Source organism: Vigna angularis, chromosome 10, assembly GCF_016808095.1.
Source record: "Vigna angularis cultivar LongXiaoDou No.4 chromosome 10, ASM1680809v1, whole genome shotgun sequence".
In the NCBI taxonomy this organism is placed as follows: Eukaryota; Viridiplantae; Streptophyta; class Magnoliopsida; order Fabales; family Fabaceae; genus Vigna; species Vigna angularis.
Window position 1 is genome coordinate 4432811 of NC_068979.1, and position 18734 is coordinate 4451544.

At 32.1% G+C, this 18734-nt stretch overlaps 3 protein-coding genes across 9 annotated transcripts; all 3 read left to right on the forward strand.

Moving 5' to 3' along the window:
• Positions 1 to 274: 274 nt before the first annotated feature.
• On the forward strand, positions 275 to 3232 carry LOC108335383 (uncharacterized). The gene is made up of 4 exons (XM_017571395.2): positions 275 to 514; positions 942 to 1362; positions 1845 to 2050; positions 2149 to 3232. Exons 1-4 carry the CDS (start codon positions 440 to 442, stop codon positions 3004 to 3006), a joined length of 1560 nt encoding a protein of 519 aa, XP_017426884.1. The 5' UTR covers positions 275 to 439; the 3' UTR covers positions 3007 to 3232.
• Positions 3233 to 5567: 2335 nt separating this feature from the next.
• Positions 5568 to 7112, forward strand: LOC108335392 (uncharacterized). Its single transcript, XM_017571407.2, has one exon. It carries the CDS (start codon positions 5925 to 5927, stop codon positions 6891 to 6893), a length of 969 nt encoding a protein of 322 aa, XP_017426896.1. The 5' UTR covers positions 5568 to 5924; the 3' UTR covers positions 6894 to 7112.
• Positions 7113 to 10460: 3348 nt separating this feature from the next.
• Positions 10461 to 17803, forward strand: LOC108335715 (cysteine desulfurase, mitochondrial). Of its 7 annotated transcripts, none has more exons than XR_008245788.1 (5): positions 10461 to 12132; positions 12262 to 12373; positions 15881 to 16019; positions 16252 to 16278; positions 16767 to 17803. XR_008245788.1 is itself a non-coding variant. In XM_017571829.2 (2 exons), the coding sequence occupies exon 1, from the start codon at positions 10596 to 10598 to the stop codon at positions 11961 to 11963; it is 1368 nt and encodes a 455-aa protein (XP_017427318.2). In that variant the 5' UTR covers positions 10461 to 10595; the 3' UTR covers positions 11964 to 11998; positions 12262 to 12919. The 7 variants fall into 7 exon arrangements, 1 of the variants encoding a protein (XP_017427318.2); XR_008245790.1 differs by having other exon boundaries at positions 10461 to 12053; XR_008245786.1 differs by having other exon boundaries at positions 10461 to 11998.
• Positions 17804 to 18734: the final 931 nt, after the last annotated feature.

Genomic DNA, 18734 nt, shown 5'->3' on the forward strand with positions numbered 1-18734 from the left:
CTATACTCATAAAAAAAATTCTCTTATTCTTATTATTATTTTTTGTACCCTTAAACATTTATATGTTGTCCATCTTCATTTACTTTTAATTTCAAGTGTTAAAATTGAGTCAGTCATGATCCGAATAATTAAAAAAAAATAGTATTAATAAGAATTCTCGTTCTTTCTCAGGTAGCGAATAGTATATGTGAGACAAAATTCGATCAAGCCATGTATAGTCAAATTCTCCTTTTTTTTTTAACGTGGTTTGGTAAATAAAAAGTAGTCTTCAGTCAGCCCAAGAACTGAGAAAGAAGAGAGAGAAAAAAGGCTGTGAAAAGTCACGCGGGTAAGAAGTTGAAGGAAGCTGAAGGATTTCGTCTCCAAATAATATTTACAGCTTCAATCCAGTGAATCCTTGCATTGCCGGTTTAAGGTTATTACTTTTTTATTAGAGCCTATGGAAAACAGAAAGAAGGACAAGAAACTAGCTTTCGTTTGTAATCAAGAATCTCACACAACTGATGAAACTCAGGTATGGAACTATCCTATCTCTCATTTTTACCAAAGTAATCAATCTTTGCCTTTACAATTTCAGCTTCTTGTGAAGAATGTTTTTTTTTTGTTCGTTTTATTTTTCTTCCTACCTTGTATGGCTTAGTTCTATGTTGCTGCCGCCACAGAATATCAGAGACTAAAAATGAATGTCAGTCATAGGTAGGGAAAATAATGAATTTTAAAGTAAAGGAATTAAAGATTGATTCTTTATTCGCTTGTTTTTTTTTATCTTTGACATAAAAAAAATTGTATTATCTACTTTTCTTCTATCTTGGGTATCTTAGGGTTATCATCTTTTCAATGGGATACCTCGTTTGCGAAGAAATATAACATGTATGTATTTCTATTTTGTGTTGTTTAAATACTCCTGTTGAATTTATTTAGATGAATATGATTATTAACAGACCAAGCGACATAATGCACAACCAAATGTGATTGTTGTTCCGAGTGCCAAAATTAGTAGTTCCTCAGCTTCACTTGAGAACACACCTAACTCAAATCAGCAACAACAAGCTTCAATTGTTCAACGGCCCTACACTCCTCAAAGTGCCACACAACAGTTCTTGGCAATGCACTTCCCCACCCAAGCATCAGCAGCTGGTGCCTTAAATCAATGGCAGCAGTATCCACACCTATTTGCCCAGTCAGCGTCACCCTTTTGGCAATCTCATCCACCCTCCGCCGTGGCTGGCCCATTACTTGGAGCAATTGTCCCTACCATCTATCACCCATTCACTGATTCTGGCTTTCCTGCAGCACCTTCCTCTACAACACAGACACCACCTCCTAGTATGTGTTACAATTACCCATTTCCTGTGTTTCCATGTAAGTATGCAACTCTTACTCTTCACATGGCATGCAGTACTTTATACAACAGTTATTTTAGAGTTGAAACTGACACGTATGTAAGTTTCTGAGCATGGTGAATTTTACTAGTTCATAGTACACGGTCTTCTATATCATTGTCATCCAGAAAGCAAGAATATAACAAACTTAACAGGACCATAATATAATGGCATAAAACAATATAATGAAGAGCATGGGTCGATGTATACATAATACATCTACACATTTCAAATACTATACACTCTAATTTGTATAATTATTGTGGTATTCTCATTTGATTTGGCTTAAAAGTTTAAAATCTATATGGGCAATTATTGAGTTGTTCAACATGGATGAGTCCCGAACATGACCAATGTTTTGCTTTTGAAGTGTGTGCTTCTTTCATTGTCAATGCCAGGAACAGTTTGGGTGTAGTAAACATACTTTAAGCAATAACATAAAGTTTGATACGTTGTTTACAGGTTATTGGGGTCCATCTTCTTACATGGCTCAGTTGTACCAAATGCAGTATCCTTATGTTCACAATTTTCCTGATGCACTTAACTTTTCTTCGGCAACACCGAAGGTGCCAAATTGCTCAGCTTCTGCAGAGAATTATTCTCAAATAGGAAATATCAAATCACCTTCAGAACTTACTCAGAAGTACCAACAACTCTGGGAAGCTGAGGTGAGTACTTCTCCCCATGTCACACTCAAATTGTGATCATTATGACTTCTAGTGCCTTGAATCTTGCCTACAGACATGAACAACTTTCTTTCTTACAGAAAGCAGAGAATGTCGAGCTGCGGAGGGTGGCACATAAATTGCGAGCTAAAGTTTCTGGTTACAAGGATAAGCTGAAGAAGCTTCAAGCAGAAGTCTCCTCATTCAAACAGAAAGCAGAACTGGCCTTTAAACAAGTTATTGGAACAGTGCCTGCAGGAACAACTCAACCTTTGAAGAAGAGAGGGAGGCCTAATCGATCGTTGGCCTCAGCCGATGCATTAAACGAGTCTTACCTCCTGGCTGGTGGTAAAAGACCTTCAATGTGTAACTCTTTGTCTCAGAATAAATCACCAGTTAAACCCATCTTTGAAAAAGTCATTCTTAAGAAGGTGGAAAATAAAGAAATAACTAATCGTTTCGCCACTACAATGGCTCAGCAGGAAAACAACGTAAACATCTTAAATACTGTAAAAGATGGGAGCTGCAACACCCAGATAAATCAGACTTACCCAATCAAGTCTGCATGTCAAGGTCATGTTCAACAGGAATCTGAGGGAGTCTTGATATGTGGAAGTCGAGTACATGTTAATTTTGGAAAGGATAAAGACTTGAGACCCTCAGAAGTATTAAACCATGACAAGAGTGCTTCATCTAAAAAATATATTGGAAATACAGGGTTGAATTCTGGCAGACATTTGGAAGACAATGTAAAGGATGTATTAGATGGCATTTTCATCCAACAGGGACAAAACATAACTCCTGGATGGAGTTTGAGGTTGGCAGAAGAGGAGGATGTTTCAGAATATATTGAAGGATCAGCTAAAGATGAAGATGAGGTAATGGGGGATGACACTAGCTCCGCAGCTGAAGAAATTGGTGTAACAAAAAACCTAGGTGGTTGGTTGCCCCATGGGTAAATGCTTTGCATCTAGTCCAAAAGCTATGTTTACCGCAATAGTTGGCAATAGTGTTTTGTGAAGAAATGCCTTACATCTACTGCCTTAACAGTAGAATTTTTTGATAATGAAATCACTCTGATCAACTGGGATAATCATCCAGCTGTTATGAACTATAAAGCAGTATGTAGATTTTTGTTAATATTTTGCCACATCATTCAGGGAATTACAAGTGGTTTGTCCTTAATGAGTCACTTGTTTATATAATTTTGGTAAAAGAAACATTGCAGTTATATTATAATAAAATATATATGAAAAGAAGTTAATACAATATGAAATATCATGTTATTTTATTTAAATAATATAAATGAATAAACATCTTTTTTGTAGTTTTGTGGCTTGCACCTCAAACTTGGAAAATATAAGTAGTTTTTTTCTTAATTTTTAATATTAGTAAATTGAATACAAATAAATAGATCTTCTGTAAAAATAATTGAAATTAGTTTATTTATAAATTATTCTGTAGAAACTCTTTTAATGTACTTTTTTTTAATAAATCTGCTCTTATTTATTTTAAAATGATTTGATTGTTAAATCTATACACTTAAAGGATTTGCACAGTATCAGAGTGGAGTTGGCTGTAGAATAAGGTTTGATTTTATACAAAATCAAAAGGTTGAAATTGTACTTTATTAGTCCTGGACTAGCGAGCACGGTTATGTAAAATAAAACAAAAATAAAGCTCCAAACTTTTTGTTTATCTATTATTTTGTTCAAATCTATTTCTTTATAAATAAAAATTTTAATTAAGTTCCTCTGTTTTATAAATGCAGTATTTGAAAGTTTAATTTAGTCATTTAATTTTAATCATGTGACAATTTGACTCAATAATATTACTAGTTGTATAAATTGTCAGTGTGCATATTATTATAAGCAAATTAAAATTATTATATTTGCTTACTAACGTGTTATGGTTAACTGGTGGTAAATGGTCAAGCTGTTATGTTTTTTACCATTTTGATCAAACATTTTATTAATAATGAGATCAAGTTTATTAATAAAATAATAAACTAGTACACTGAAAAAAAAAATAACAGTCTGAAATAAATTATCTTCTATATTTAATAAGACGTGTTTCCATTTTTATTAATAGTATAAAAATATCATAACGTTTTTTCTGTATGAATTTTCCAAAAAAAAATATAAAATAAAAATTCTTACCACAGTAGAAATATGTTTTTTTTTCTTTATAATTAAAAATAACACAAGTTTCAATCTTTAAATATAAAGCTAAAATAACGATGGGAAATATTAAACAGCATTAAAACATAATTATCAGTTACTTCATTGAAAATATAGTTAAATTGCAGTAATTCCAAAAAAAAAAACACAAATTGGATATCCATAATTGCAGCGGCTAAATATGGTACTAAAACTTTTTGGTTATATATTTTCTTCAGTGCATTTAAAAATAAAATAATCTTTTGATATAAATTTAATATTTTAATGAGGAATAGATATTTTTCCTTAAAATTTCTCTGAAAACCTTAATTACTAATGGAACAAAATTAAGACCAACAATATAAAATTATTTCTCATTAAAGTTTATTTTTTTATGATCAACTAAATATTCCTTGTTGGGTTAAAGAAAGCAAACATAATTATATGCTAATTTTTTTAAAAGTAAACTGTGGATTGAAGAAACTGGATATTGATCATTTAGGACGTATTAAAAAATTATATAATAAATATTTTGACCGAGAATGTTTTCTTTGTATTACAGTACTTTTATGAAATGTAGGCTATATTAATTTTAACAAACTGTCTATTTCTAGAATTCAAGGTAACCGCATAATTATTTTTCCATCATATTTTTAAGTGAGTAATAAAACATTTCAAATGGTAGTCCAACACCAATCATCACCACTATTATACTGAAGGAAGAAACTAATTCAAACTTTGGTTAAAACAGGTTATTTTTCATCAAAGTTAGGTCATGTACCTACAAATTCAAATTTACTTGTTATGTGCACCCACAAAAACCTACAGAAACAGAACATACGCATTTTAAAATTATACAATCTTATAAACTAATCAACAATAAGTTACACTATTTTTTGTTATCTGAACAAAATATTTATTTATATTAAAAGTTTATAGAATTCTCAAAAGTTTTTATATATATCATATAATCCGTGATCCGGACTATATGGTAGAATATGGGAGGTATAGAATTGAATTTTGTGACTTTATTGTTGAAACTTATATAGTAGTTAGCAGAAAATGGGGATAGTGGGTCATCAAAAAATGTAATTAAACCAAACATGTAAATTAATTCCAATACCATCCATTTAAGCAAGATAAATGAGTACATTCATATCTTCTCCTATGCACCAATCATAGAGATTCATTCATTATGAAGAGTAGAACAATGATTTATCATTTAATAATAAAAAGTCATGGATGGACTTATATTAAATGGTTTGTAATCCTTTCTAAATAAGAATTCTTACCTTATGATCAAATGTAGGGTTAACTCATAAAAGAAAAATGATATAGATAAATTAATAAGAATACACAGAAAAAAAAAAAGAGAAAATATTAAATGGCAATAGAGAATTACACGTGGGTGAGTGGTAACATGGTTACGTTACAGCTCCATACATTCTCAGTTTGAGATGGATAGAGATAGAGTTCCAGTGCATCTCTTTCCTATAAGTTAACAGCAACAACATAAATGTATTTTTATTTTTAATTTTATTTTAAAAAACCTATAAAAGTCAAACAAACTTTCTCTCTGTGTAATGACTTTATGCGGAGTCTTGGAAACAGAAAACAGAGTTGATGACTAGGTAAAAGGAAGTATGTAACAAAATCGGTGATCCCCATTGTGTTTTGATTTCCCAAATTCACGAACACCAATTTTCATAGTGTGAAGAATGGCCACGGTTGAAGAGAAGGAGGAGGATGAGAAAGCGAAGCGGAAACCGCCGAGGCCGAAACGAATATGTTTCTCTTTCGCGGCGTACGCCAGCAGCCTCCTTAACAACCTAAAATCCTCGAACGTTGTAATCGACGAAGGATTGTCGGACCTAGAACTCCGAAACCTAGAATCCAAATTGAAATTCTCGTTCCCACCGGACCTTCGCGCGATCCTCCAACAAGGCCTTCCCATATCACAAGGCTTCCCCAATTGGCGTTCCTCTTCGACACAACAACTCCAAATTCTCCTCAACCTCCCCGCCTCCCTGATTCTCCGTCGCGTCTCCAACACGCGCTTCTGGCACCCCTCGTGGGGTCCGAAGCCGCCCGACCCGACCCAGGCGCTTCGCCGGTTGTTAAATGATGCACCGCGCCTCGTCCCGATTTACCGGCATTGCTACATTCCCTCCTCCCCTGAGGCCGCCGGGAACCCTGTTTTCTACGTGGATGACAGCGGGGATGTCTGTTTGCTCAGCTTCGACTTGTCGGGGTTTTTCCGGGAGCTTCTGGCGCAGGAAATGGATGAGCCAGTGTGGGCTGCGACGGCGGCTAAGAGGGTGAGGTTCTGGTCGGAGCTGGCGGAGGACCGGTGCGGGAGGTGGTGGTGGTGGGGCATCGCTAAGGAGGAGCTCGGGGGATGCTTGGATAGGACGGTGTGGAAATTGAGAGAGGGAGGGTGGACGGAGGAGGAGATACGCGAGATGGTGACGGTGGAAGAGAAGAAGAAGGGAGACGAGTTGAAATTGAATAACAAAGAGGCATTGGCGCGGCACGTGAGAGTCCTATCATTGGTTTTGCTGCGTGCGGGGTGGAGCAGGGAAGATGTTGTGTATTCGCTTGGGGTGGTTGGTGATGAGGAAAAATCCTCCCTCGAATTCCATCAAGAATCGTTAGATCAACGCAACGTCAACATCAACGGCTTCTAACCTTGTCGCTTCTCATCTCTCATCACTATTAGTCAACCTGTCGCATCCCATTTTTCATTTTTCGCTTTTTTAATGTTTTTTTTATATTTAACATATTAGGAGTATAATTAAAAATATATAATACATACAAAAGAAGTTAGATTCCAGACCTATTTTTTGTAAAAAAAATTGAGGGGCGATGAAATTGCAATTGCAAGACCTAGTTTTAATTTGTGAGTTCATGTGGACTCAGTTTTATTTGACCAAAAAATAAGTTAAAGTATTATTGACGGAACTAACTAATCCCTGGTTTTGCTGCCATTAAAAAAGGAACGAAATGATGCGAATTTACATGGAGCATGACAACTGAATTGACTCGCCCTATGCGGTAGATGTGCTTCTGTTTCAAGCTTCATTCCTGGACCACAATTACGCAATACATATCTGGTATGCTATTTTTTTGTGAACCCAAAAGCATTACGCATTTCTCAATTCTAGCGGTTTATTTTTTATTCTTTACTTGCGTGATCATGAGATTTTTAAATTTTGATAATAATTAAGATTATGTAAGTGATTGTCACGGGAGTAGCCGTGTAGAGAAAGGGTTACCGAGTTTAGGAAAATTGGGCACACTGAAAATGGATGGAAAATTGGGGAAAAAGTCCTCTCTCTACTTGTTTCTAGAAAACAGGGTGATTGCAGTGACACGAAAGAGAGCGTTACGACCTGCCAAAGAAAAATGTTCCGTGGGTTTTTTTATGCAAGTGGCAACCCTTTTGGAATTTTTACTCTCCACATTTTGGATCCTTGGAAAATTTAAGCATGGCTACCTCAATGCCCTTCTTCACAACTAGTACAATTTCTACATGCTTCCATTTGTTTCAATCACACGATCAAAGCTCTTACGCAACACTCATTACTTTCTTAAGTTTTATATAGTCTAATACTAATTACCACCAATTATTTACGCACTCCTCTACAATTAAGAAAATATGCACTTTTCAACAATTTTACGCTATCCAAAGTGGTAGTTAATAATAAACTAAATTATTATTTTTGCGTAATTTCATTATTTTTTTAATGTACACTGCAAAGTTGGTTCTTTGCTTTGGTAGTGTTGACTCGTCTTATGCATCGATTAGTTTCTTTCAACATTGAAAAGAAACACTTAATTTTATTTAATTATCGTTATACCCACCCTTATTACATTGCCCGACCCCTCACTCATCTATTCTGTATTAAATCTTTTATTTATTTATCTCTCTTACTAAATTAAATAAACATTATTTTATCACTTTTATATATTTAATGAATGCATTTTTTTCCTCATTCTAAACCCATGATCTGCTACACATGGTCGTGCAAGAGATAGTTACTCTTGCCAACAATGCTTCCCCTTCAAATCCATGGTTTTAGTCTTAGACAGTAAATCATCTTCTGGATTTACTCTTCTTTCTTCAGAAATCATCATGTTTCCTTTGATCTTAACTCCTTTTCTTTTTTCTTTCACTCTAATCTCTTCTCTTTTATGATGCCTTCTTAAGGTTTTAATAATGTTTTATGAGAAAATTCTCATATTTATTACAATAAAATGAGATATTTAAAGTCTTAAAAGTAAGATTTAGATCTTAATAACAAAATCAAACATTTCGAGTTATTTTCTCTTAACAATAATGTACAAAACTAAATTTTAAGCTGTAAAATATTTAAGTGCAAATGAAAAAAATTGCAAGAGTGTGTTCCAAAAATAATGAGTTGTTTAAAAATTGATGTAATATTATGTAACCTATTTAAAATAAAATAATGCTTAGTGTGAAATTCTAATAAAACCCTGACATTGTATATGTTCATGGTCATTATAATTTGATATAAAAAAATATCATTCATTTATTTAATCATGTAACTTTATATCTTTTTATGTTAAAGTTTAATTTGTGTAAACTAGAAATATATCTTAACAATTCTAGTAATATTAATCACATGAATAATAATTATTGTCTCTGACGATCAAATAAGAAAAATAGTAAGATTAGATGAAAGAGAAGAAACATAAATTTTTATAATTACAATACAATTAGATTATTGTAATTCATTATTGTATTTTTTTATCACAAAGTTTCAAGACCTATTTCAAATCCTAATGAATCATATAATTAAAATAGTTCAGTGTGTAACCTCTTTTTTTCCTTTGTGCAGTTTAACGGACTCATTTTGAGTTCTATCGTTTTCATTTTCACTGGTATCAACATTCTCATTCTCGACCTGTCTAGCGTAGTCAAATGTAGGAGAATTAGAAACATTGATTGACTCATCAGAAACATCGTCGTTAGCACTTTTTGTGCCCTCGTTTGTTTTGTTCATGCTTTCATGGGCTGTCAATGAATTTTGCTGAAGTAGAATCCACTTGGTCCACTGTAACATCTAACTTATAATCTTTCAATTCCAATGTTGTATATGCAAACTTGATTCCTCTTCCTTGTTGTTAACTGATGTTTCAAATTGTTTTTCAGTTGTATTATGTGTTGGTTACATATCTTGGTTGTCTTATGTTTAAAGTTGTATTATGTGTTGGATACACATCTTGGTTGTTTTATGTTTAAAATTTTATATCGATTATATGGATTATAAATAAAGTCAATCTATAATATATAAATGGAAATAAATTTTATTTTATAAATCGATTTTGTGAAATTAAATTAAATTTAGAGTTAACTTTTTGACATAATATCACCAGTGAATAATAATATAAATTTTATTTTATAAATCAATTTTGTGAAATTAAATTAAATCACTGATGATAATATAAATTTTATTTTATAAATCAATTTTGTAAAATTAAATTAAATTTAGAGTTAACATAATGTTATGTTTTTAATTTAAAAAAGCATCTAAAAAAGGATAAATATTTTTATTCTCACTATTTTAGTCATGGAGCATGATTAAAAATAATCTAAATATTATCATTCAAGTATGAATTACCTTGATGAAATTATGTTGGGTAATAATTTATCGACTTCTAATTTAAATGATTTGCAAATAATAGTAAAAAGAGAGTTTTTATTCTGACAAAAAAATGAAAAGAGAAAGATATTCGTATTTTGTTAGTGAAGAAATTTGAGATAATGAAATAGTTCATTTGCGTTTTTTTAGTTATTTTATAATAAACATTTTTCTATAAACCATAGTTAAGCAATTCCAGTTAATTTAATTTTAATATTCTTTATATTAATTCCAAATCATCTCCATCACTTGATAATATATATATTTTTTAAGTTTAGTGTTTAGACCTTTCATCTATTTTGGTTTCTACGTTATATATTCACAAAATTTTTGAATAAAATTTTCAAGTCTACAGAAATATAGCACCCTACTGCTGTTTATCCAAATAATGTTCACTACTTTTTTTAATTATATAGTAATAAGTCAAGTTGAGAAAAGGTAAAACGACACCGTGGTAAGAGAGATAGGTCAGTGCCAAACGGTATCTACGAATCGCAGTTCAAAATGGGGCATCGTGTAATAAATTACCCAAGTCGGTTACACTCAACTCACTCTCCACCGTTAGATTATCCACGAAGTTGGATAGGGAAACCCTTTCTTCATGGATTGGGAAACCCCAAGGATCAAATCAAATAATCAAAATAAAAATTAGGTCTTCTCTTTCTCTCTGCCTCATTTTCCAAGCAGGTGGGAATAATCCATCCCACAAACCTCACCGATCCAATGACCTCTAAGCTAGTTGCTTCCAATCTCCGTCACTACATCACAAAATCAGCCAAAAACCTCCGCCCGAAGCTTCTCTCCACGGCAGTGGAGGCGGCGGTCCCGGAACACGATGGGAACAACTCGTCCGGAATGACGATGAAGGGCGTTCGAATCTCCGGAAGACCCCTCTATCTGGACGTCCAGGCAACATCCCCGATGGACCCGCGTGTAGTTGACGCGATGCTGCCTTTCTATCTCACTCGTTACGGAAACCCTCACTCTCGCACCCACTTCTACGGCTGGGAATCCGACGACGCCGTGGAACACGCGCGCGCTCAGGTAGCGTCCCTCATAGGTGCGTCCCCCAAGGAGATAATCTTCACCTCCGGGGCGACCGAGTCCAACAACATCTCCGTCAAAGGCGTCATGCATTTCTATAAGGACAAGAAGCGGCACGTGATAACCACGCAGACGGAGCACAAGTGCGTCCTCGATTCCTGCCGCTACCTCCAGCAGGAAGGTTTCGAGGTCACCTATCTTCCGGTTGAATCTGACGGGTTGATTGATTTGGAGAAGCTTAGGGCTGCGATTAGGACCGACACGGGGCTTGTTTCGGTGATGGCGGTGAACAATGAAATTGGAGTAGTTCAGCCGGTGGAGGAAATTGGGAGAATTTGCAAGGAGTTTAATGTGCCGTTTCATACTGATGCGGCTCAGGCGTTGGGGAAGATTCCCATCGATGTGGAGAAGTGGAATGTGAGTTTGATGTCGTTGAGTGGGCATAAGGTTTATGGTCCTAAGGGAGTTGGGGCTTTGTATCTACGTCGGAGGCCTAGGATTCGGGTTGAGCCTCAGATGAACGGAGGTGGCCAAGAGAGGGGGATTCGGAGTGGTACTGTTCCCACTCCTTTGGTTGTGGGCATGGGTGCGGCGTGCGAGGTGGCTAAAAACGAGATGGATTATGATGAGAAGAGGATTTCTAGTTTGCAACAAAGACTCCTTAATGGGATTAGAGAGAAGCTTGATGGGGTGGTGGTGAATGGGAGCTTGGAGAGGCGCTATGTGGGGAATTTAAATTTGTCTTTTGCGTATGTTGAAGGGGAGAGCTTGCTCATGGGGTTGAAGGAGGTGGCTGTGTCCAGTGGCAGTGCTTGCACTAGTGCTAGCCTGGAGCCTTCGTACGTTTTGAGGGCGTTGGGAGTGGAGGAGGACATGGCTCACACTTCTATTAGGTTTGGAATTGGGAGGTTCACTACCGAAGCTGAAATTGACAGAGCAGTGAAGCTCACTGTTCAGCAGGTGGAGAAATTGAGGGAAATGAGTCCGCTGTATGAAATGGTCAAGGAAGGGATCAACATCAAGGATATTCAATGGGCACAGCACTGATCATTATTAGCCTTTCCAATTGCATTTCAGTACAGGTGATGGGGAAGGAACAGTGATTGGACTCCAAGCATAACTGTCACTATTGCAATTGTCGGTTTTCAGATATGTCTTATTATTTAGCTATAGATTGTATCTCGAGGTTACATTCTGCAATTAAAAGTTTACCCTGGTAGAGCTACTTATACACCATTATTTTCAATTATTGTTAGTTTAGCCTGCCGCTAGTGCTTATGAAAAGGAAAACATGTATTAGTACTCTGTGGATAAATTCCGATGTCGGCGTTATTTATGGTTTCAGATGATCACATGACCTTCTCCAATGCATCCTAGCTCTCCCACAGCTTAAGGTTTACCTGTCAAGTTTAGCACTATCTTTGTTCTTGGGTGGTGGATTAGGGGATCAAACGCAGGTACCGTATTTTTGTTTTTGTTTGTTTTCTTTTAGTTTGTACTGTGGGCATTAAACTATTTAGTACTGAGGCACAGCCTCTTTCCTTGCCTTGGTAATGTCAATAAAGGTTGGTCCAATGGTTCTCGTATCCTTTCAAGTCTTGAAATTTGAATACAAATTTTAAGTGCATTCATTGAAAGAATTAAAGATTTCTCTACTTAAAGAATGCACAAAGTTTTCATTACTATATGGAGTCAAATGTTTACAACTTTACCCATTCAACAGAAAATGCTTGAGACTATAACTTGTGACAAACGAGAGGGTATTGAAATGGGAAGGGATGGAGCGGTGGTGAAAACATAGGAGGGAGTTGGAGGTGTTCAAAGTGCGGGTACCTAACTATAAACCTAAATCAACTCAATCCAAACATTCAAACACCATTGTTTGCAATTTGTGGAATGTTTGTATAAATCCATCAAACCTCTGATGTTTGGATGGAATATAGGGTTAGTGTTGAACCTGCTTAATTAATGCATATTTGAAATTTTAATTTATTATTTATATATATTTAGTGTTTTCTCATGTGCACACAGGTTGATAATTGATGCTGTGACATTTTCTTTTGTTCATTTTTTATTTGGTCCATCTTACTCTTTGTCTTTTTTGTTTGTTGGGTAAATAGTGACATATTTGGATTTTATTATAATAAGAAAAAAACTTATATTCCAAGTGTAATACTTTTAATTCCAAACTTCTTTAATGATTAAGAAATAAGTTGATTTGCATGCATATTGTGGGGAAATTGTATATTCATTAAAGTTCATATATATATTCGTGAATGAAATTTGTGTTTTCTTTTCATTCCACAATAATAGGTTTATCTACGTATGTGTATCTATTAATTCAAATATTTATTAAATATATATATTTTAAATAAAAAGTAAAAATAAACAAAATATGATATTAGTAATAATTTGATTTAAAAGAAATACATTTTTTATGCTAAATAATAATGACAATTATAATTGTATAAATTTTGAAATAGTATAAATAATAACTAGGAGTCTTTACAATTTAAATTCTGGGCATGTTTGAGAATAAAATAACTAAGAGTCTTTATAATGTAAATTCTGGACATGTAAATTCTGGACATGTAGATATTTGTTTATGCTTAATTTAAAAAAGTTAATATTTATATTTATACCTATGTTAATATTCTTTGTTAAATATTGACATGAGTTTATATAGTATCTACAAATATGTTATTTGCTATTTTTAATTCTAAAAATTGAATAAACCTAGAGAAAGAAAGTCTTATACTGTATAACTATTTGAAAATCAATGGAAAAACAGGATACTTGTACATTTCAACTATTTAAAAGTTTTATTGAAATGTAATTTGAAAAAATACAAAAATAGTTTCTCTACTGAATTTTTTATTTGAATTTAATAGAAATATTAATTTAAACCCATCCAAGTTATTTTGATTATCTGGAGGGAGTGCGATGAAATGCAAGGAATTGAATGAAGAAAATTAAAGTAAAAAAATGGTTTATAAAGTAAAAAAAGAAAATAATGTAATGCACTGAATATTATTTAATTATATATATATATATATATTTATATATATAATTTTCAAACTTTAATTTAGCGTGAGAACTCAAGAATTTTATGTATATTTTCACTCCTTTACTTTTTATACCAGTTACAAGACATATTATTAGAAAATATTTTTAAAATATTGGTATGTTTTTTTTAATATGTAATAATTTAAATCAATATTATGTCAATAATTGTAAGCAATATTATTGTTTATAATTAAAAATAATATCTTAGTATTATACTATAATTTGTTGCATCAGTTTTTTTATAAAAGAGAAATATATGATTATAAAAATTGACAAAATTTCTGATAATAATTATATTTAATATCTTATCTGATTTAATTTTTTTTGCAACCAAGATCTTTTCTTGGCTGTTTTGTTCATTGTCAATTAATTTATAATTAAGCAACATTACCATAATATTACAATATGTGTATATAAATAAGCATAGACATGCAGAAATAATAGGGACATAGAAAGAGGGGAGAAAAGTATAAAAGAGAATAAGTTTTCACATAAAATGGATTTTGTCAAGAATCATTACAAAAAGAAGAAATAGTTTGGAGTACCGAAAGTTAGGAATATTATATTGCATGCATTTTTCTTTTACACTTAAAGTTTGACATTTTTTTTTAAGAACATTATTTTTACTACTCACAAATATCTTATTTTAAAAAGTCTTCCCTCATCTTTTTGGTATTGCTTTCAAATTTTCTTTAAAAAAAATTAAATAAACAATTCAAAAAAATAAAGAATATTTTCTTATTACATATTTTCTCATTTAAAAAGTAATAAATCATAAAATAAAGAATAAAGAATAAAGATGTTTTCACATATGTAAATGTACGAGCACTCATGTGACCGCATGTATAGGACGTCTTAGTGTTTAATTCTTTTTTAAATAATTAAATATTATTTTAGAAAAGGTATAAGTATTATAATAATCCGGTCTAGTACTTCTTTCTTTTCTTTTCCCCATCATTTTTAAAATACTAAAAAATTACAAAATTTTCAAAACCAAAATATCAACATTGCTAAACAAATTTTCACATAACCCTGATTTCTCATTCTAAATGATATTACATAAGAGTAAGGTCAATCATCGTACAATTAATTAAAAGTCCTTTTTTTTTGTGCGGTAGGGTGTTAATAACGTAATCTACCTCTGAACCTAAATTCAGTTTTGTACACCTTGTCTTATTTTATGATTTTTATAGGTTTTTCAGAATAAATTAGGATGATGACTTCCAAAACTTTCTTTCTTAAATAGTTTATTTTTGGTTCACAATTACAATTACAAATATGATAAAAAATAATTTTAGTGTAAAAATTTAATGATTAAAGTCATTGAAGACTTGTTTATTTTTTAATAATTATCACTAAATGTTTGTTAAAAGAAAAATTAATATTAATATATAGTTGATATTAAAAATTACATAAAAAAATGAAATTTAGAAAATAAATAATATTTTTTAAAATTAATTATATATTGAACTTAACCATATATTTGATAATTGATAAAGATTAAATATGTGTTGAATTATCTTAACTATAACTAAAATTTAAATATCGTAATTTGATTTTTTGACATATTTAAAATAAAATATATCTGGAATTACTTGTCACGTTTTCTAATTATTTTATCCGTTGCCCATTGTTCTACTGTTTATTTCTACTATGTTGACCAGGTAAAGTCTAATCGTGTTGATTTTCTGTTAAATTGATAATTACTGCTGAAAAAGGTTAGAATTTGGGAGCGTAAATCTTTCTAAGTAGTTATCCATATATAACAGATACTTTTTATTTTTATTCGTTTGGCTTTTATACATTCTCCTTTCCTAAATAGGTACTTTTTCAAAATTCTGTATTATATATTTATATTATTTCGTTTAACCTCTGATTAACACGATCAATATTATTAGAACTGGTACTTAGGGCTGTCGAAGAGAGAGAGGCTCGTGCAAACACTGAGAGGCTTCCATGGCAAGCGAAGCGCTGGAGAAGCTGAGGGAAAACGCAGAGAAAGAGAACCAGAGAAAGAAGAAGAAGAAACGAGAAAAGGTAAACACTTTATTACTCTGTATTGTTTCAATCTGTACAAAAAGGAAAGAAGAGGAACCCTAGATATATAGGGTTCCTATAAAACAACAGAAAGAAGAGGGGTTTTGGTAGAAATCCCTAAGCGTTAATGAATATGGTTGCAGTTAGGTTTGTCTTACCATTTCATGGAAATCATTCTATTTGTTTTTCTTGATTCATTTTTCTAAAGTTTTGTATGTTTCCTTTCTTTCAGATGACTGAGGAAAGATCAATCCGCCCTGTAAGTTTGTTATTGTAAATAAACATTTATTTATTCAGTTAGTTTTCCTTCATGGTTCTTATTATTTAGTTGTTAATATTATTTTTAAATTTTTCTTTCATTTAGTTATTAGTATTATTTTTAAATGTTATTCTCTAGAAATATTTTAACTATTGGTGTAGTCTCCCTCATGGTATACTTAGCTGATTGCTGAAAAATTGACCTTTGTTGATTGCTTATCGATGAGCAAAGTTTGTATGAGTTGGAATGCCATTCTTGGAGAAGAACTTCCTAGTACACAAAGGCATGGACTTCCTTGTCTCTTGGTTTCAGGTCTGGGGAACAATGAGACTAAAACTTGTATAAGTGTATTAGAGAATCGTGTTTGGGAGTTGAAGTTGCCAGAGTCATGTGGAAAGTATTGTTGGGATCATTTTGTGGCTGGTTGATTATGGTAAATAATGTATACAGTTTTCTACTTGAAGTTAACTTACTGAATCCATTTTCAGGAAGTCAAATTGATCTCCCTCCATCAAGTAAGTTATCACAAAATGGTGCTCTCTTGGGCTTCCCTATGAGAATAATTTATCTGCATGCTTGTACACCGCCGTCGTCGTAAGTTGGCTTTTTGGGTTATAGGAGCAAATTCATGGATTAAATATAAGAAACAAACAGATAAGCCATTTCAGGATGCTGTATTTTGTAATGGAAGTTTTTACCTTCTCGATGATGGATTAAATATTTGGCAAATTGATGTTCGAAGTATCTACTCTGCCATTAACAATGATGATGGAGCACTTTCCGATATAAAAACACGGATTTATGAAGTACAAAGGCCTGGTATATTTCAGTTACAACACGACGGGATAATATTACGGAATCAAGATACCAATCAAACTTTTACATATCTTGTGGAGTCCATTGGGAAACTTTTAATTGTTCGTAGATATTTTAATCTCAAACAAAATAAATGGATTGAGACCAAAAAATTTGAGGTATATGCAATGGACTTTGAGGAGTTAGCTTGGAAGAAGGTTAAGGATTTAGGAGATGAAATGATATTTTTGGGAAAATGTTGTTCAACATCCTTCTCTGCAAAGGAACTTGGAGTTGAAATTAGAAACAGCATTTACTTATGCAATGATCAAATGGATCCTTGGGCGAATGAATGGGATTTTAGTCATGTAAAACGTAAAATGACCCGTTTAGGCTTGAATAGGACTGATGTAAACAATTGGGGCATTTTCACTTTTGGCAATGAGGATGATGAGCCCTTTTTCTTCCATGGTGATATAGACATGTGGACAGACACCTGGTTTACTGCTCCTTCATGGTGGTGCTGTAGAAATATTCCTCCAATAAAAAGGAAGTGAAATTTATATGTCTCGTCAAATCTATCAAAGTGGCAGAGATGTTTCATCCATCTCTATCATGAAGGATATTTTTATAATTTGAATGTCGATAATTTTTCTTCATGTTTGGACTTTGAACAATGTGTTTTAATTTATATTTATGATATAGACCTCCAATTTATTATAATTTTATATTCTTGGAGTTATATTTAATCATTCCTAGATTTGTGGTTTATCATTATATTTGTAGTTTATTATTATTATAATTATTTTTTAATTTTAATTTTAATTTTATTTTTATTGTATTCGGAAAATGTTTTCGGAAACATCTTATACGGATTATAAGAAAAAAATTTCCAAAATAAATATTTATGAAGGCATTTTTAGATTTGAACTTATTTTCTAGAGCACTACGAAAATTTATATATTTCGAAACATAAAAACAATTTTCAGAACAATCATTTCATGATTTTTTATTCTAAAATATTTGTTTTAAAATAGATTTAAATGCTTACTTCGTTTCCATGTTAATGTTAGGAAGTAATTTTCAGTTTAGTGTATGCCAATTACCTCCTAACATGGGACGAAGTAAGCATTTAAGCCTTTTGAAATGTGTTTCTAAATCTAGAAATACCTTCCTAAACCATCATTCCAAAATACAAAAATAAAATCTACAGCAAATGTTTTTGAAAGTATTTTAAGATGGATAATGATACTTTGACAACATTTTTTTGACAATATTTTAATATTATTTATGTGTCATTCTGTGATTGGTCCATGGTGATTTTTATGATTATTATTATTGATTGTAGAGTAATTTTGTACCAATTATAAAATGATACGTAAATAATGTTAAAATATTATAAAAATATGTTATCAAAATATCATCATCTTTTTAAGATTTAGAAATGACTTTAGGAATAACATTTAGAAATGACTTTAGGAATAACCGTTTCAATTTTATTTCAATTTTGAAATGTATTTCTGAGTTCAGAATATATTACCAGATTAAAAATTGTATTTCAAAATAATTATTTTAGAATATAAAAAAATCCAGAATAGAATATTTTAAAATATGTTTTCGAATAAAAAAATATCATCCAAAACACTCGTTCCGATATGTAT